At 40.6% G+C, this 18573-nt stretch overlaps 1 protein-coding gene across 1 annotated transcript in view; it reads left to right on the forward strand.

Moving 5' to 3' along the window:
* WWC3 (WWC family member 3) overlaps positions 1-18573 on the forward strand; it is a 203524-nt gene that overhangs the window by 174669 nt on the left and 10282 nt on the right. The window contains exons 12-19 of the mRNA XM_044284567.1: positions 3929-4046; positions 4800-4874; positions 6192-6278; positions 6804-6996; positions 7651-7815; positions 9817-9968; positions 14266-14428; positions 17959-18117. Coding sequence (XP_044140502.1) covers positions 3929-4046; positions 4800-4874; positions 6192-6278; positions 6804-6996; positions 7651-7815; positions 9817-9968; positions 14266-14428; positions 17959-18117 — 1112 coding nt within the window. The remainder of the gene's footprint in view (positions 1-3928; positions 4047-4799; positions 4875-6191; positions 6279-6803; positions 6997-7650; positions 7816-9816; positions 9969-14265; positions 14429-17958; positions 18118-18573) is intronic.

An 18573-nucleotide genomic window follows, 5' to 3' on the forward strand; every position in this document is an offset into this window, starting at 1 on the left:
TATGAGATAGCCAAGATGATTGTCTATAAAATGATGGCAGTCTCAGTTTTGAAGCTGTAGTGGATGGTGAGATATGGAGCCTAAAAGTCAAAAGTTCAAAATATTGTTACCCTTTTGCTCGTCAGTGTATGAACATGGAACCAACACAGATGTCGTCAGCTACCAAGCGCATCAAAAGGTCGGCCAGTTTCATAGGTCTGCTGATAGATGACCTTTAAGGTTTTATAATGGAGGAGATTTATCAAAACTGGCTTAGCTGCCCATAGCAACCAATCAGATTCCACCTTTCATTTTTCACAGTACCTTTGTAAAATGAAAGGTAGAATCTAATTGGTTGCCATGGGCAACTAAGCCAGTTTTCCTTTCCACTTGTCTTGGTAAATCTTCCCCAATATGTTCTGTCTATACTGTACTAAGAAATTTTTTATAAAATTAGGGGACAAGTGGAATGGAGTTGACTACTATTTGCTGATTACCATATAAAAAACTTTTAGAAATGTACAAATATATACATTTGAAGAGGTTGGTTAGCCTAAATTTTGCCCTGTTATTGCTCTTTTGCACGTGATTTTAGTCTGGAACTTTTTACCTCTTAAAAAATGTCATCAATCCTCTAGCCATTTTTTGCATACCACATACATTTTTATGGCGCTGGGAAGGGGAGGTGGGAGAAGGTTGGTTAAAAAAATTTGGCACAAATCTGGAATGTAACTTGTTAATTTATTCTTGTGTATTGCATAGAATAATATTTTTTTTTTTATTCCACCGGAAAAAAACCCGCCAATGGCCAAAAGACGGTGGTGTGCCCTGCATTTCATATTTCTTGTAGACTTCAGCTAATCTGGAGCTGGCGTTTTTATTCTGCAAAATAATGCACCAAACAGCTGGTTCGCACAGCCTTGGGAAGGGGAGGAGTCCTAAAACTGCAAAAGTGCATAGAAAGCTACTAAAAACCTATGTGTGGATATGTTTTTTGCTGCTTATTTTGTTTACTTTTTTCAGGCATTTTTTGCACACAGTGGGGGAAATTTATCAAACTGGTGTAAAGTAGAACTGGCTTAGTTGCCCATAGCAACCAATCAGATTCCACCTTTCATCTTCTAAAGGAGCTGTGAAAAATAGGTGGTTGCTATTAGAGATGAGCGAAGGTTACCAAGACATTTGCTTTGTGATGAATTACTTTGTCACAAGGCGCATTTCTTTGTAAGTAGTGGGTGCAATGACCGGGAAAGGCGATTGCCCCACCCCCTCTCATTGAACCCCTCAGATGACGTGATCATTCCTGATCGTGGCATCAGATAAAAAGATTTGGGCTTTCAGGGGTTAATCGGTAAAATAAAAAAATCATCCTCTTTAGCATGAAGAGGCCACCGCGGCCATCTTGATTGAAGATCCTGTGCCTAATCTTGTGCGGTGCATGATGACGTCACAAGAGTTTGCTCTAGTGTCCTTGGCGGCCTCTTCGCGCTCAAATAGAGGTATGATTTTTTATTATTTTTTTTACCGCCATTTCATGCAAAATTGATTCGTTATCACAAAGCATAAAGAAATTCTGCTTCGCAGCAAATCAAATTTTCCCTGAAATTCGGATCAAAGTCCACTTCGGATACTTCGATACGCTTAACACTAGTTGCGATGGACAATTAAGCCAGTTTTGTCTTACCACTAGAGAGGTTTTTAATGACAGTTTTCCCCTTTAAATGTTTGGGTGTCCTGAGTTTAAAACACGGGCCAAATAGTCACAAAACATGCAAAATTGCAGAAAAACACCAGCAGAAACCTGGTTGATCCCACCCTTACTTTGCGGCATCACATTTCACCCACAAGGTGATGGTATGTTACACATTATAAATGGACTTTCCTACCAATAGCATTTAGGAGTATTTTGTGGCTAGGGTGATGCGCTGCCACCTAGTGGTTGAATATAGAAAGGCACTAAACTTCAGACTGAAATTGCTCTGCATCCCAGGACGGAAAGAAAACCGCAGCATGCTCCGGTATGAGAACGGAATGGAATGCATTTTGGAGCATTCCGTTCTATTCAGTTACGTTTTGTCCCCATTGACAATGAATGGGGACAAAACTGAAGTGTTTTTTCCGGTATTGAGAACCTATGATGGATCTCAATACCGGAAAATATTACCGCTAGTGTGAAAGTAGCCTAAGTGGATCAGTTTTGTCCCCATTCATTGTCAATGTGGGCAAAACTCATCAGGATGCATCAGTTCAGTTCAGTTGCATTTTGGGTCTGGACACAAAACCGCTGCAAGCAGCGTTGTAGTGTCCGGTTTGCAAAAGTGAACAAAGCTGATCAAGCATGAAGATCAATGTTAAGTCAATGGTGCCTGATCCGTTTTTTTTTTGTTTGTTACAATGATTTTCATGACTGATCAGGTTTGTTCAGTTTTGATTTTAATACAACCGGACCCGGCCGAAAGGGAGCCATCAGGATGTATTAAATGGAACGGATCCTTTTAATTCAGGTTTTGAGTTCCTCTGCCTCCGTTTGGCTACTTTCACATCTGTGCTTTCCCTTTCCGCTATTGAGATCCGTCCAATGGGGACAAAACTAAACTGGACGAAACTGAATGCACCAAAATGCATTCCCTTCCGTTTGGTTGCGTCCCTATTGTGGACATCATAAGGCTACTTTCACACTCGCGTTTTGGCTTTCCGTTTCTGAGATCCGTCATGGGCTCTCACAAGCGGTCCAAAGCGGATCAGTTTTGCCCTAATGCATTCTGAATGGATAAGGATCCGTTCAGAATGCATCAGTTTGCCTCCGTTCAGTCAACACTCCTCTCTGGTGGCGGACACCAAAACACTTTCTGCAGCGTTTTTGTGTCCGCTAAGTGGTGTGGAGCAAGACTTACAATGTAATTCAATGGAGACGGATCCGTTTTCTCTGACACAAAAGAAAACGGATCCGTCCCCCATTGACTTACAGTGGTTTTAGAGACGGATCCGTCTTGGCTATTTTAGAGATAATACAACCAGATTAGTTTATAACGGATGCAGACGATTTTATTATTATGACGGAAGCATTTTTGCTGATCCATGACGGACCCAGCAAAAGCGCTGGTGTGAATGTAGCCATGGCACCAGTCATCAGTTATGATCAGTTTGCATAAGGTTGTGTCACTTCCATCAGAGATCAGTTGTCCTGCCGTACGTTTTCTCCTGTCACAAGCTGATCATACCTGATGCTAAAAATACTGCGTAAGTTTTTTTCTTTATTTGTCTGTTATTCTCATTGATCAGAAGAACGTAAAGCTAAGCAGTAATGCTGGCCATGCCTGTGCTGCAGACCGCAAATTGCGATCTGCAATGCACTGGCACCGACTGTGTGCCCGCCATCTGCGGACGCGGAGCCATTCAATTTGAATGGTGTCAGTGATCCTCATCCAGAGGTCCACACCGCAAAAAAATAGTGCATGCACTACTTTTTTGCAGTGCGGAGGCACGGACAGAAAACCCACAGAAGCGCTCCATAGTGCTTCAGTGGGCTTCTGTTCCGCACCGTATCTTCCGGATTGCAGACCCATTCAAATTTTGCAGACCCAAAAATTATTTGCCGGGTTCGCAATGCACATACGGATGCGGACAGCACATGGTGTGCTGTCTACATTTTTTATAGCCCCATAGAAATGAATGGGTCTGCATCCCATCCGCAAAAAAAATGCGGATCGGATGCAGACCAAAAATGCGGTTGTATGAATGGGGCCTAATAGATATTTTTGGTTACTGCCCTTTATTGAATGTGATCAGAACATTAAAGTTACTTCACAAATCTAACGTGATGATGGTTTTACCTTCTCTCCAGCAGGTTTGTGGTCACAGTGCTTGTATGATTAATTGTTGGCGGGGGGTCACATTTACTGGCAGATATTAAACCAATATATGTCTATGTGTTTTGTATCACGTACAGAAATTGCAATCCCTGAAGACTGTGGAATAAGTCTAGAGAAAGCCAAAAGAGTCTCTGCTGGATTATCAGACGACTCTCTTGCAAGTGACAGCGGTGTTTTTGAAGCTTTGTGTAAAAGGTTTGCTTTTTTAGAATTATTCACAGCTTTGCCCTATAGTTTGGAATTGTTCTCCCCCACTATATATTACATCAATACGTACATTATGTATCTATTATATGTGAGCATATCGGAGCACCATGTCAGTGAATTTCAGGCAGTACTTCTAGTATCAGATATTGAGCACAGAGATGAGAAAATCTGGTTGCGGCTTTGTTTCGCACTTTTGTACGGTGTGATATTGTGTTGTGTGGTTAATGATTGTTCATCTTGAATAGGGTATAATGCTCTACAGTTTTTCACATGTAAAATTCATAAATATATTTTGGGGTACTTTCACACTAGCGTTTTTGCTGGATCCGGCAGGGTTCAGCAAAAACGCTTCTGTTACTTATAATACAACCGTCTGCATCCGTTATGAACGGATCCAGTTGTATTATCTTTAACATAGCCAAGACGGATCCGTCATGAACGCTACTGAAAGTCAATGTGGGACAGATCCGTTTTCGATTGTGTCAGAGAAAACGGATCCGTTCCCATTGACTTGCATTGGGGTCTTGCTCCGCATCCCAGGACGGAAAGCAAACGGAAGCGGAACTGAGTGCATTTTGGAGCATTCCGTTCTGTTCTGTTCAGTTTTGTCCCCGTTGGCAATGAATGGGGACAAAACTGTGATGGATCTCAATACCAGAAAACTTAAACGCCAGTGTGAAAGTACCCTTAGGAAATCCTGATTTTGTGCAACATGACTTTCTTTATGGTGTCTCTGTACAGGAATGAGAATGTTGTGAATTCTGGAAGTAAAGACTCAGAAAAAAGAGAAGAACCTCAAGTGTATGTTGGAGTAGTGTGAGTAAAGCTTTTACATATCCTTAGAGAGAGAGAGAGACACACATATATACATACATTGACAAAAAAATAAAAAATAACTATAATAATTCCCAGGTAGAAATGTCAAATTGCTGCAGAAACTTGGCATGCAGTTATGTCTCAGGCAGATATGCAACTGATTACCACAAGAGGGCGTAAAAGTGTTTCTCCTGCTGCCTTATAAAAATGGCTCTCAGAGGTTACTTTTGGCTCGTGTTCTTCTTGGTGAGAGATCTCTGACTTCTAGACATGCCTCTACGATACACTTTAAGACATTTTACCCAGTTGACAGACTGAGAGGGGACACATCTTTGAACTGAGACATTATGGTCGTTTCGGTGACAGCATACACACATGGCGAACAGGCTCTGGACGGCCCATACAGACCAACAGTAGACAGGATCATCTGATTCACCCACAAGCAGCTCCCACTGTTTCGTTGTTCACCATCCAGACACTGGATGCATCTTTATTACACACCTCCTTTTCCATCCAGACCATTTCCGGCTGCAGAAGGGAATTTGGTGTCTCGGCGCCCATTGCCTTCATTTTCAGTGGTGTCATGAACGAGAAAGCAAGACTGCTATGGACTGAAACCATATCATATTTAGTCACAAATCCAGGTTCTGTTTGGAATCCAACAATGATCCGGTTTCAGTATGGAGGCCATATTGGGAGCTTCAATCCTGCCTTTGCCGTGGAGTGACACACTGCTCCTACTGCTGGTGTGATGGTCTGGGAAGTTATTGCAGACAAGTCGGTCACACCAGTAGTAATATGAGGGATGGTTACAGCTCAGCGATATCTGCAGGATGCTGTAGCCACATGTGTTGCCTCTCATGGCAGGCCTTCTAAGTGGAATTTTTCAGCTCACACACAGCAAGAGTTTCCCAGGAATGTCACCTCGAGATTGAAACACTTTGATGGCCTACCCTGGAATTATCTCCAACTGAGCATTTATGGGACCAGCTAGGACACCAGCTTCCGCTGTACAGTTTTCAATAACAGACATATCCCTTCGCTCTAATATTGGAATCACTTACATGCATCATTATTATATTCACGCATAGAACTGATTTGAACAACTCTGTCTTGTTGCGTTTATTTTTTTGTCCGTGAATCAGCCATCCTGTTCGACTCTCTGTAACCTTGATTCTTCTGAATCAAAAGTTCTCTGATTGCCTGGAAATGTCTCTCTCTCTCACTGACCTACAAGATTATATATTACTGTGAGTTTATTTGCTTTTACACTGTGATAAGCGACACCCCTTTCACACACCATGTGTTTTATTGTAGGTATGATTGTGGAAGCGAATGTCTTTTCGTACATGTTTTACAGCTTAAAAATTTTAATGGACTCTGTGTCAAGCAAGGATGCAAAATGTAAGTACAAATAGTCATGTGCTAGACTTACTGCAATGCGGATCTGTTACACATATTGGGGCAGATTTATGATCGAAAATGCACATCAATTCTGGTGCAGTTTGGGCCCAAAAAAAAGTTGTACATGCTTTGCACCGCACTGATAGCTTTAGACACTTTTTGGTTACTTTATGGGGTCATCCCCCCAAACGTATCCACTTCTCATGGTGTTCAGCCACATATACCCTTGTTGAGCCAAGCATGCTGTTTTATTATATGCATCTACATATCATAAAAGCAGCCATGACCTAATGGTTGCAGTTACCTCCATGCTGTCTCGAGCTAGTAGACATTGTCAGTTCAGTCTGGACCATTTAGGAGGCCTGTGGCATGTGACAATGGTGGCAGGCCAAATAATCACACTGATAACACCATTTAAAGTTCATATTTTATAATATCATGCCGAGTTGTAACACACGGTTCGGTTATGTGAATCAGAATTTGCTTTTGTTTTGCTAACAGGGGGCATCTTTTTTTGTGTTGCAGACATATTAGGGTTTATATGCCTTCTCTTGATTCCATAACACCAAGCACTTACTGCTCAAAGGCTTTGGACTTCCAGATGCCTCTGATGTTTAATGAAATTTTTCAAATTCCTATGCAATCCAGCATCTTGAAGTTGAGCTCCTTACAGTTATACATATGTTCTGTGTGCCCTAAACAACAGGAAGAGCTGCTGGTAAGTAGAGATTCTATACCTTGTTCACTGGACGTTGAAAAACCGCCACTACACAGCTGCTTTCAGAGCCATTGCAGTCTACGGTTCTGTTCACATGGCGGTTTTTTTAACAGGCCATTAATAGCGGACGTGAAAAAATAGGACATGTTGAATTTTGGCCATTTTCACAGGCTAACAGCACCATAAAATTAAATGGGGCAATTTTTAATGGACGTTTTTCAGTCATGTATTAAAAAGATAAAAATGACTGTGAAAAAGTAACTGCATCCCTTGTAATTGAGGCCATTATGGTACCAATGGTAAAAAGCAGAGTGCATCCAGCAGGAACTTTATGCCATTATGGCGCATAACAGGTAGTATTTAGTGTTAGGACCCGTCTTACAGAGATCGCCTTGACGTACAGCAGATGGGCTCAGATGGTTTTGTACAAAATGCATTGGCCAAGCATCTCACTTTATAAATAAGTGTAGCATTAGCACTATAATTTGGGGCATTATTGTACTTTACCTTATTTGCAGGGTGCTGCTGCATTGACTTTTTTTCCTCTAGGTACCAGCTTTTTGACACCTAATTGCCTATCCTGTTGATACTGCCCTTTGTGGGACAACCCCTTGAGGGTCTAATCAGAAGTATCATGCTCTTCTGTCTTTACAGGGGATTGCTCAGATTGGCTTGGCTGGCTATGAAGGCGCAAAAGAGATGCATAATCAGTGGTATCCTGTCCAGATCTACAGCAGTGCTGTGCCACACAGGGTTCATGATGGTGCTTGCATTGGAGACTTCACTCCGACTTCTGAAATCATTAACCCAAAAAGGACAGTGAGTACCAATTACAGACCAATTACAGAGACAGAGAGAGCCACTGGGTTATGTGGCGAGGTGACCTAGTCGACTATTCATCCATGGCTGCAGGGCTTAGAAGGGGCAGGCCAGTGTCCTGGTGCAGAATTCTTTAGTAAACCATATTGGTAACTAGTTCAGTTTGTTACAGTAAGTACCTATGATGGTATAAAAAGCCCTTTAAACCATTTTGGCCATTACTCCCTGACAGGGTTCTTTCTCCCACAGAACTAGCACTTCAATAGGATATATTTGACTTTTGTATTGTACATTCTGTACACTGACCCCTAACTGCACAATACTAATTATGCTGTAACTGCTGACTAACTCTCCCTCCCTAGGTTTCTACCCAAATAAAACACCATACAGTTGTTTGGATAAACCCTTTTTTGGTATCTGTAAAGCGGATTTTGAGAGTTTAAAGATGGTGCTGGATCAGGACCTGAGTGGTACACAGCTGACATACCACGGCAGTGTCCGTGATCGAAGTTAACTTCACTCACGGAGATCACGGACACTTATCCCCTCAGTCAGTGGCCATTAGAGAGAGGAAGCTCCCTTTGACCCCTGATCACACTGCCTCCTACAGTGATCAATTCTCATGGGCAGCCTAGTGCCTTGTGAAGGCTACCTGCCTATAGTATAAGCAACAGAACGATCTCATTTTCAAGACCCCTAGGGGGAATACAAATACAATTGAAAATAACTAAAACAAACTTGTTTTTAAAATATATACAAAAAGAATTTATACAAAAAAATAAAAAAAAATAATATCATTAATATCTCCCTTTCTCAATCAAATATCCAATACAAAAAAAACATAATTGGTATTGAAAATATACAAACTCTAAAAATCTAAAAGTACTCTGAATTGCTGTGATTTGACACCTCACATCCTGATAAAAAAAAAACAATAAAATGTGATTTTAAAAAAATCACACCAAAATGGTACAAAAAAACTACAGCTCATTACTTAAAAATCAAGCCTTCACACATCTCTGCAAACAGAAATGTGAAAAATGTTATGGGTGTCAGAATATGGCAACACAAAGCAAATTGCAAAAAAAAATAAAAATTTGTAGTAAAGCATAAGAAAACATCTAGTATATAATTATGGTAGCTTTGTAATCTTACTGATCCACAGAATAAAGTTAGATTTAGCGTACAGTAAACACAGTAAAAAAAATATAATAAATGGACTTTTTTCAATTTAACCCCATAAAGTTTTCAGTGCTTAATATAGGGAATTAAATGGCGCCATTAAAGTCCTCATATGGCTATGTGAAATGCAAAGTAAAAAAGTTATGGCTCTTGGAAGACAAAAAGGGAAAACAAAAACAAAAAAATTTTAATTGTTCACTGCACCAAAGGGTGCAATTTTATTAACATACCACAAGAAGCGTAATCAATAATATGATCAAGGTCATACCATACCCTACTGCCATACAGCAAACAGAAAGAAACTATAAGACAGGGGGAATTATTTAAGCAACAAAATTTGGTGTAAATTGGCCTACATGCAAGATTTGCCAATCCTTGCCAACCAGTTTAACACTAAATCCAAGGGGTCCCCTCCGACCAAAAGCAGCCATGATACCCCAAAAAATATTAAAAGCCTACTCCCACACATACCTGAAATTATTTTAGAAAAACGTGGCAACAAAAACAACTAAAGGAGGTCAAGGCTGATCTCTCTACTGCCGCTGTTACTGTTACTCTACTAATATTGTTCTCTTGCTACCTGGGGAAAGTATTTGTACCCCTCCACTTTACTAATTTAGATACTTTTTGTCATCCTCTGCCTTCCACACTGATCATTCACTCTCAATGCACTGCTAAAGTCCATCTTACTTGACTGAGGAATCAAGTTATATGGTACCAGAGAAATATGGTACTGAGAAAAATTATTGTCTCTATTTTAACTTTTTGTGTTTTGTGTTCTATTTTTTTGGTTGTCTGAATGATTTTTGATTCTTTCAGGATGCTGTATCAGTTCTGTTGGCTCGGACAACAGCCCAGCTAGAAGCAGTGGAGCGTGAACTGGAAGAGGAGAGGGTGAAGCTGGAATATACAGAGGAAGAGATCCTTGAGATGGAGCGGAAAGAGGATCAAGTGGAGGCAACCTCAGAAAGGTACAACTGACCCAGTCTTGTGCTGTCCGACTCCTTCATACACATGCGTGCTCAGCCAAGCATGCATGTGTCCTGAATGTGAAGAAGGGAGAAGGCGGCTTATTTCCCCAAGAACAGAAGGTTTCGGTAGTTGAAATCTAACTGTCCAGTCGTAATCTCCCCTGACATTTGCCGTACGGGGAGAGTCAGGAGGCCACATAGACATTAGATGTTTGGCTGGAGCACATCCGAAGTAGATATGTAACAGTCTAAGCAATATGGTACCATAACGTCTTTTTCAGCACTCGTTTGGAATGCAGCAGGCACAATCCTGCTGGATCATCATTCCCCTTTCACCAACACGTTGAGGCTTTTTATCTTGTAATCAATATTCCAACAGAGTTCCATTAAAACCAGATAAAAGTCTCAACATCTTGATTAAACAATGATGATCTAGCGGGATTTTGTTTGCTGGAATCCAAACGATTGAAGGTTCCTGAAAGAGATGTAATGCTACCACGGTGTGTTCGGATTGTTACATATCTACTTTGGATATGCTTTATTTTCTTTCTGGCACCTGGGACTGCTGTAATATTGGACTACTGTTTCCTTGCACCGATGTGTACAGCGGTGAGATCTCACTGACCTCTGATATTCATCTCAGACAGTAGGCTACCCCAGTTTACTGGTGAATTTCTGTGGTAAGTCTTTTTCAACCCAACTTCCTACAGTAATATGAAAAGTCATCAGAAAGACAAAAATAATCACATCATAGTTACCCCAATTATTTTTTTTAAATATCTGATTCTATATCTGATTCTACTAAATTCGAATTTTGCGTGGTTCAATTTCGGAGAATCAATGAGAGAGAAAGACGGAAGGAGAGACAAGCATTCAGAGTGTTTTCAATTTAAGTCGGATTCACCAAGATATTGGTCTTGTATACTTACAGAATAATACATTGAAATCTATTTATCTTCACCATAATACTCATTTAGTCACAGTTATGGATCAGGATATTAAAAGTAATTAGGGAGCATGCACACAGGGCAGATTTATGTGCAGAAAATCTGCATGAAATCTGCACATAAATCCGCACTAGTTATTGCATTTTGGTGCGGTTTTTATGCAGTTTTTCCCATTGAAAAGGGTGAAATCTGCACAAAAAACTTTTGACAATTGACATGCTGTAGATTTCAAATCTGCACAGCAGGTCTATTTCTGTACTTACATCTTTACATCTTGCAAAAATCCCTTGCTATTTCAGTTGCAGAAATTTCTGCTACTAATTTGCAAATATACACTTCGAATATTAGAACCACACAGAGCTTTTATGTAAGTTTTATGTTTCAAATGCTTTATTGCAAATTTATATAATCAAAAATGCATCATGAGATACCAATGATATGGGTATTTAGTACATATATACAATAGTAACAAAGAAATAAAATAAGATTACTTTAACAATAATCAAAGGGAGATCCTACAGTGGTTATTTGTAAGGAAATGGTGCAGAGTATTACAATCGTACGTGTTCAAGTGGTCTATAGGCCCCGCGTACTTGAGGCCTCCATATAAGGTGCATCAATATTACAACAATATACTTTGTTGTACATTGGCGGAGTAGGAGGAGGAAACCCAGGGCTCCCATAGTTTTTCAAAAGCCTCAAATGTGTCCATACGAATGGCTGAAAGTTTTTCACATAATAAGATCCTATTGACTCTGTCTATAACTGCTTGAAAACTTAATGTATCAGATTTCCATTTAAACGCAATATGGATTCTGGCAGCCGGTAATATATGTTGCGATAATTTGAACTTGGCAAATGTTAGCCAGGGGGGTTTATCCCCTAAAAGACATAAGGAGGGAGTGGGCTGGTAGTTGCATCCTAGTACTGTGGAGATCAGTCTGCCTATTTTGGACCAAAACAGCTGGACATGGGGGCATGTTCACCAGATATGGTAGACTGTACCGTCCTCCGTACACCCTCTAAAGCATAGTGATGATACTTCTGGGTATATACGATGTAGCCTAAAGGGTACTAGATGGGTCCTGTGAAGGACTTTCACAGAAGTTTCTGCCAGTGTAGTTTGCCAGGAATTTTTGGAAGGTCTGGAAACAGAGAAACCACTCTGAGAGTGGGTATTCTTCCTGTATATCCTTCTCCCACTCCACCATATATGAAATTCTAACTCCCCCAGGTAAGGCATCAAGCATTCCATATAGTCTAGACAAAAGTCCCTGTTTGTATAAAGAAAAAGTAACAAAACGCTCAAAGGGAGTAAAATCGAAGCTCAAATCGCCAATCTTCAAAGAGTGGAGGAATGAGAATACTTGATTAGCTGCGAATAACTCACTAGTAGGGAGATCAAACCTGACTTTAAAATCATTCAATGTGATCAATTTTCCCCTGACCAGGAACCTATGCAACGTCATACATTTGTTGTTGATCCACCAACTGAAATTGGTTGCCCTAAGCCCTGGTCAGAAGGCAGGGTTACCCAGTATGTGGAGAAGTGGTGTGCATTTAGACTGTAGGCCTAACTTTAACCTAACAGATCTCCACATCAATATAGCTTGATAAGATAGCAGCGAGTTGGAACGAACTGCCGTCGGTATAGATAGGGTAGTCCAGAGTAGGGCTCTCCACGACCAAGGTGCAAGAAGTGACTGTTCTATCGAGACCCATAAGGGGTGTGTCTCTGGTTTCAAATGCGTCAAGAAAAGCTGAGCTAGTCTAGCTGCTTTATAGTATTTTATGAGCTCGGGTACTGAAAGATCCCCCTGTGATTTATGTCGACACATGGTAGCCTGAGCGATACGGGCACGTTTATTGCCCCAGGTGAATTTCATTACATCCTTTTGTAGGTCATGGAGATCCCGATTCGGGACTGGTAATGGTATAGTACAGAAAAAATACAGGAGCTTAGGCAGGACAACCGTTCTTATTATGTGTATCCTACCTATCCATGATATAGGTAACGTACTCCAGGTTTTAAGATCTTCTCTAATTGCTCGGTATAGGGGAGTATAGTTCAACGTATACATCATGTGAGGTTGGGTGGGCACTACAGTACCCAAGTATGGGATATAGTTAGGTAAATATTGGAACTGGAAGTTTTGTAATAGGAGTGACTTTAGTGATGGGGAGGCATTGCATAACATAAGCTCTGATTTTTGATGATTTGGTAGGGAAATAAGAGGGTTTGTAAGGGATAAGAGGAGGTCATCCGCAAACAAGCTCAGCTTGTGTTCCGTGCTTCCTACCCTAAACCCCGTAACATTCTGGTCATTCCTGATATAAATGGAAAGGGGTTCCATTGCTAAAGCAAAGAGTCGGGGAGAGAGGGCACCCCTGACGCATACCCCTGAGTATTTGAATGGGAGCAGGGTTCCTGGATGGAAGCTTAAGGTAGGCAACCGGAGTGGAATAAAGAGCCCTGATTGCCTGCACAAATGGCCCCCTAATACCCATAGACTGAAGGACTTGATGTAAATAATCCCATGTGACAGAATCAAAAGCCTTTTCTATGTCGAGAGCCAGGACAGCTAACGGAGTTGTCTGTTTATTTGCAACCTGGATCAGATTAAGGATTTTTCAGATGTTATCTGGGGCTTCCCTACCTGGAATAAATCCAACCTGGTCTTTATCAATTAGACTGGGGAGAAGATTCAGTCGCTGAGCAAGGATGGATGTGAGAAGTTTTGTATCCAGGTTCAATAATGATATCGGCCTATAATTAGACGGGGATAGGTGATCTTTCTTGGGCTTGGGAATGACCATAATGTTGACAGCTAGGAAGTCAGGGTGAGGGGTATTACCTTGCATTATATGGTTACAAAATTTGGTGATATGGGGAGTCAACAGGGAAATACATTTTTTATGGTAAAGGGCCGATACACCGTCTAGGCCAGGTGCTTTACCCAATTTTAAGGCCTTAATTGTGAGCTCCACTTCCTCGTTCACTATTGCTTTGCTTAAGTCACTTACTGCTTCGGAGAAACCTGATAGAATTCAAGAAATTACTATCCACTTGTCCCTGTCTACTACCCGGCTTAGCATAAAGTTGTTGGTAAAATGCGTGAAAGGTTTGGTATAGGGTTTCTGGGTTGGAGGATACCTGTCCGGACCTTGAGCGAATCTGAAACACCTTTTATGTAAGTTTTATTACTAGAATACAGAGTCTCCATTGCTTGCAGATTCCAGTATAGGAGTTTATACATCTCTTCAATGGTATACCGCAGATTTCAAGCTCTAAGAAATTCTTAAATATAACAGTTCATTCTTTTTCTTGTTTGCATCTCTCATTGGGGCAGGAGCTGGCAAGCGGACTCTGTCGACAGTGGTTGTCACAGTAACAGCACGCCATTGAGTCCTCATTGTACAGAGAATATATATGGTGAAGCCATGCACGGGCCGATGTGTACAGGGCAGGCAACCCTGTATGATTCAGGGAAGAATGACTGTGAGCCGTTGAAGGTAAAATATTGCTCTACTACTATAAAAGGTCAATCCAAATACCTGCCAGGAGGAAGGATTTATTTTATAGGTTCTTCATTTCTGTATAATTAGTTTAATTGTTTATTTATTAAAGATGATCTTTCTTCTCTCCTAAAACATCTGTTTTAGCAAATAACAACTTAGGCCTCACTTACCAGTACAGTGATCATGGAGCCTGTGTAAACTATGAAGCAGTAGGAACTCCACGTGCCGCCTCAAAGAGGTCATCCTTGGGTCCATCGAGAACTGTACCACCATAGTGTTCATGAGAGATTGCAATCCGGGTTACTGTATTTTAATAAAATGTATTTAGTTAGGCTGCTTTCACACTAGCGTTTTTGCTGGATCCGGCAGGGTTCAGCAAAACTGCTTCCGTTACTGATAATACAACCATCTGCATCCGTTATGAACGGATCCTGTTGTATTATCTTTAACATAGCCAACACTGATCCGTCATGAACTCCTTTGAAAGTCAATGGGGGTTGGATCCGTTCTATTGTGTCAGAGAAAACTGATCCGTCCCCAATTGACTTGCATTGTGGGTCATGACAGATCCGTTTTGCTCCGCATCCCAGGACGGGATGAAAACGGAACGGAATGAATTTTGGAGCATTTCGTTCTGTTCAGTTACGTTTTGTCCCCATTGACAATGAATGGGGACAAATCTGAAGCGTTTTTGTTCCGGTATTAAGATCCTATGACGGATCTCAATACCGGAAAATAGGAACGCTAGTGTGAAAGTAGCCCAAGTTATGTTTCTGTGCTCAAGGCCAAAAATGAATAGTTGCAGAGAGTTCCTAGAGACTGCGGAATATACACTTTCTGGTAAAATCTATACTTTCTGGTTATTGCTGATCAATGTGTTTTTAACATGATTCTATGGCACTTACTAATATAGTCTTTGTTGACATTTTGCACCATTTTCTATATTTCATAAGGTATGCCCCTTGTTTACTAAGACTTTTGTGCTTTTCACACAAATGTCCTGCCGATAAAATGGCTCTGATGGATGCTCATGTGACCAGGCAAATCGCCTCCATGTGATGTCTCCTCCATTCCTGTCATCTGCACTGTTATGAGTGTTGTGCAGGCGCAGTGTATTTGAATGGAGGAGACATCACATGGAAATGATTTCCTGGTCACATGTTCCTCCATCAGCAGCCATCTTATGGACAGGACCTCTGTGTGGACAGCACAAAAGACTTTGTAAACAAGGGACATACCTTATGAAATATAGAAAATGGTGCAGAATTTCAACAAAGGCTATATTAGTAAGTGCTATATAATCATTTTACATACGCATTGGTCAACAGTGACCAGAAAGTGGCCAACCCCTTTAACAAATGTTCTTCTATAAAGACAAATAATAAACCAATATGTATGGAAATATTTAATCTGTCTATAGAAATTACAGACAGCAGTGACCAGACACAGCATTCCCACACAAGTCCTTGAATTCTCCTTCAAGCCCATGTTTTCACAGATATTTCCCATGCTATTAATATGACCCACTGTCCATTAGCAGTTCTATACTTAAGCATATTTATATGTACACTGACAAAAGTCATCAAATATACCAACTGATAAGCATGTAGGAGTTCCCTGACTCATAAGCTTCATGGCCAAAGGGCTTTCCTACCATTTAAAAAAAAATCTTAATAGTATACAAATTCTGCATTGATCCATATTTCACGCATACTCACCAGGGGCCAAGTGACCAAAAATCTGGCATTTTTTAAATTATTTTTATTACTTTGTTTACTGTGCAGGATAAATACTTTTAATGGTTCAGACATTTATGAGCATATACTATTTTTATAAACTATTTTTTCGCTTTTTATATATATTTTTAGTCCCCCTAGCCCAGTGATGGCTAACCTTGGCACTCCAGCTGTGGTAAAACTACAACTCCCAAGATGCCCCCCTTGCTTGGCTGCTCTCAGAACTCTAAAGAAATAAATGGAGCATGCTGGGAGTCGTAGTTTAACCACGGCTGGAGTGCCAAGGTTAGCCATCACTGCCCTAGCCTAACATCGGATCATAAATTGTAATACTATAGTATTGTAGTCTATGGTGATTGCAACTTTTTTCTACTAAGCCCTGCCACTAGGGTTTAATAGGAAGGTTACAATGTCAAGCCTGGAAGCCTTTACAAGGCCAGAGGCTGCCATGACAGCCAGTGATCACTCCATGATTTCGCCATGGAGGTGGGGGGAGCCCCCTTCTTTTGACTAACCACTCAGAATCCATGGTAGCTGTTGAGCATGTCATCTGAGAGGTTGCGTGTCCATGATTGGAGTTATCTCTGATCTCAGACACTGTCTGTGGGTGTGTAACACGGTGCAATTTGCCAAGAGGTTAAAGGCTATGTACATCTTCAGAGACAGAATTTTTTTATTGCTAATTAACAATGCATGTATCTGGTGCTAATAAACATTTTTGTTATAGATTTTTAGTAAAAAATATACACCATTTGGCATTTACATCTGCTAGGTTTCACATCATAGCAGCTTCGAAAAGCTTCACTGTGATAAATCCATCATACTGGCCAATTGACAGCTTGTTCCCCCGTACCCTTCTGACATCAACTAAATCATATTCTGAACTGATTACCAAAGTTTAACCTTGGTAATACAAAAATGGTGACAAAGTATCCATACCCTTTTAAACTACAGTGAAACCTCTCCAAATGACCAGCTTTTTCAAAAGACCACCCCTTTTCCATGCCGGAAACTGACCATCTTACCCACACAAGACCACTTTGTTGAAGACCTTTTTTAATGCAATACTTGGTGCTCGTCTCAAAGAATTATCACTGTCTATGCAGGGTATTTGGAATTCTGTATTAGACAAAATGGATCTATAAGCATTTTGAAGATATATTTTAAATAATTAGTCAGCACAGAAAATGTGGACCTATTAAAACATAATGGTCAAAGGTGGAAGCTGTAGCAGTGAAATTACAGGCCATTCTGCAGACAACATGTCATCGAGCTGGAGGTGCTGAGCAGACTGATGGTTTTGTAAGAAGACTCAGTATAACTTGTAAGTTATTCATTTTAATTCTGCTCATTCTGAACTGAGGAGTCCAGTGGGCAGTCCTACTGAGTGATTGACAGCCTTCATATCTGCATTGAGCTTTCCGTTCTTCTGATCCTTCAGAAGAATAGAAAAATGAAAAATAACCGATTCGTTTAGAGCGAGTTCACATCACTGTGATCCGTTCTTCTAATCCATCAGAAATTTAAACGGATCTGTTATTCTGAGCATCAGTTATGATAAAATTGCATCCTTTCTGACAGAGATCAGTTATTTTTGACGGCATGACGCATGACTGACCTGTAGCCCGATATTACAAATTTTTGGGGGGTTATCTTACTGAATAAGAAATAAAGGTTGCCTTTTATGTGGTAGGCGTTCTGTGACTTTGAACAGAGTTTGAAATGTATTAAGGTCTAGCAGATGACGGTTCAAGATACACTGACATTGTTTTTTTGAACCCTTGACAGGTAGATAAAGAGACCAACACAGAAGATGTATTTCCGGAAGATGTTCTTAAAAAGGAGAGATCCTGCCGCAGGTCTTGCGGGTCTCCTTTCGTCCGTAGCAGCACAATTGTCCGCTCCCAGACCTTCTCTCCAGGAGCACGGAATCAGTATGTTTGCAGAGTAAGTGTAACATAAAATTAATGAACGGTTCCATTATACGTAATTTTTATCTGCAGTAAATTTTTTCCTTTAAAATATTCTTCTAATATACGGTTTGAGTAGTAGTTATCTACATGTAGTAGCTATGCAAGTCATCTACATGCTTGCATCTATTTGTAGTCTTGATTTCTGCATAGGCTTAGAGAGATTTCATCCTGAAGACCACATTTTTCTGCTAATCACTCAAGCAGGAATGGAATTCAAGGCTTTGTTCCTCTCTGGTCGCAGTTTATCCTGCTACTCAGGCCTCATGCACATGCATTGTGTGGAACTGTAAAGGAGCAGTTCTAGAGGTATAAGGGGCTCTACTGTACCTCCAGTTATATACGGAGCACACAGGGACACACAGGTTTTTACTGAATATGCTTTTGCTCCATCAGACACTGTATAACAGAGCTATTCTCTATGACAAAGCAT

The sequence above is a fragment of the Bufo gargarizans genome, chromosome 3 (genome assembly GCF_014858855.1).
Source record: "Bufo gargarizans isolate SCDJY-AF-19 chromosome 3, ASM1485885v1, whole genome shotgun sequence".
In the NCBI taxonomy this organism is placed as follows: Eukaryota; Metazoa; Chordata; class Amphibia; order Anura; family Bufonidae; genus Bufo; species Bufo gargarizans.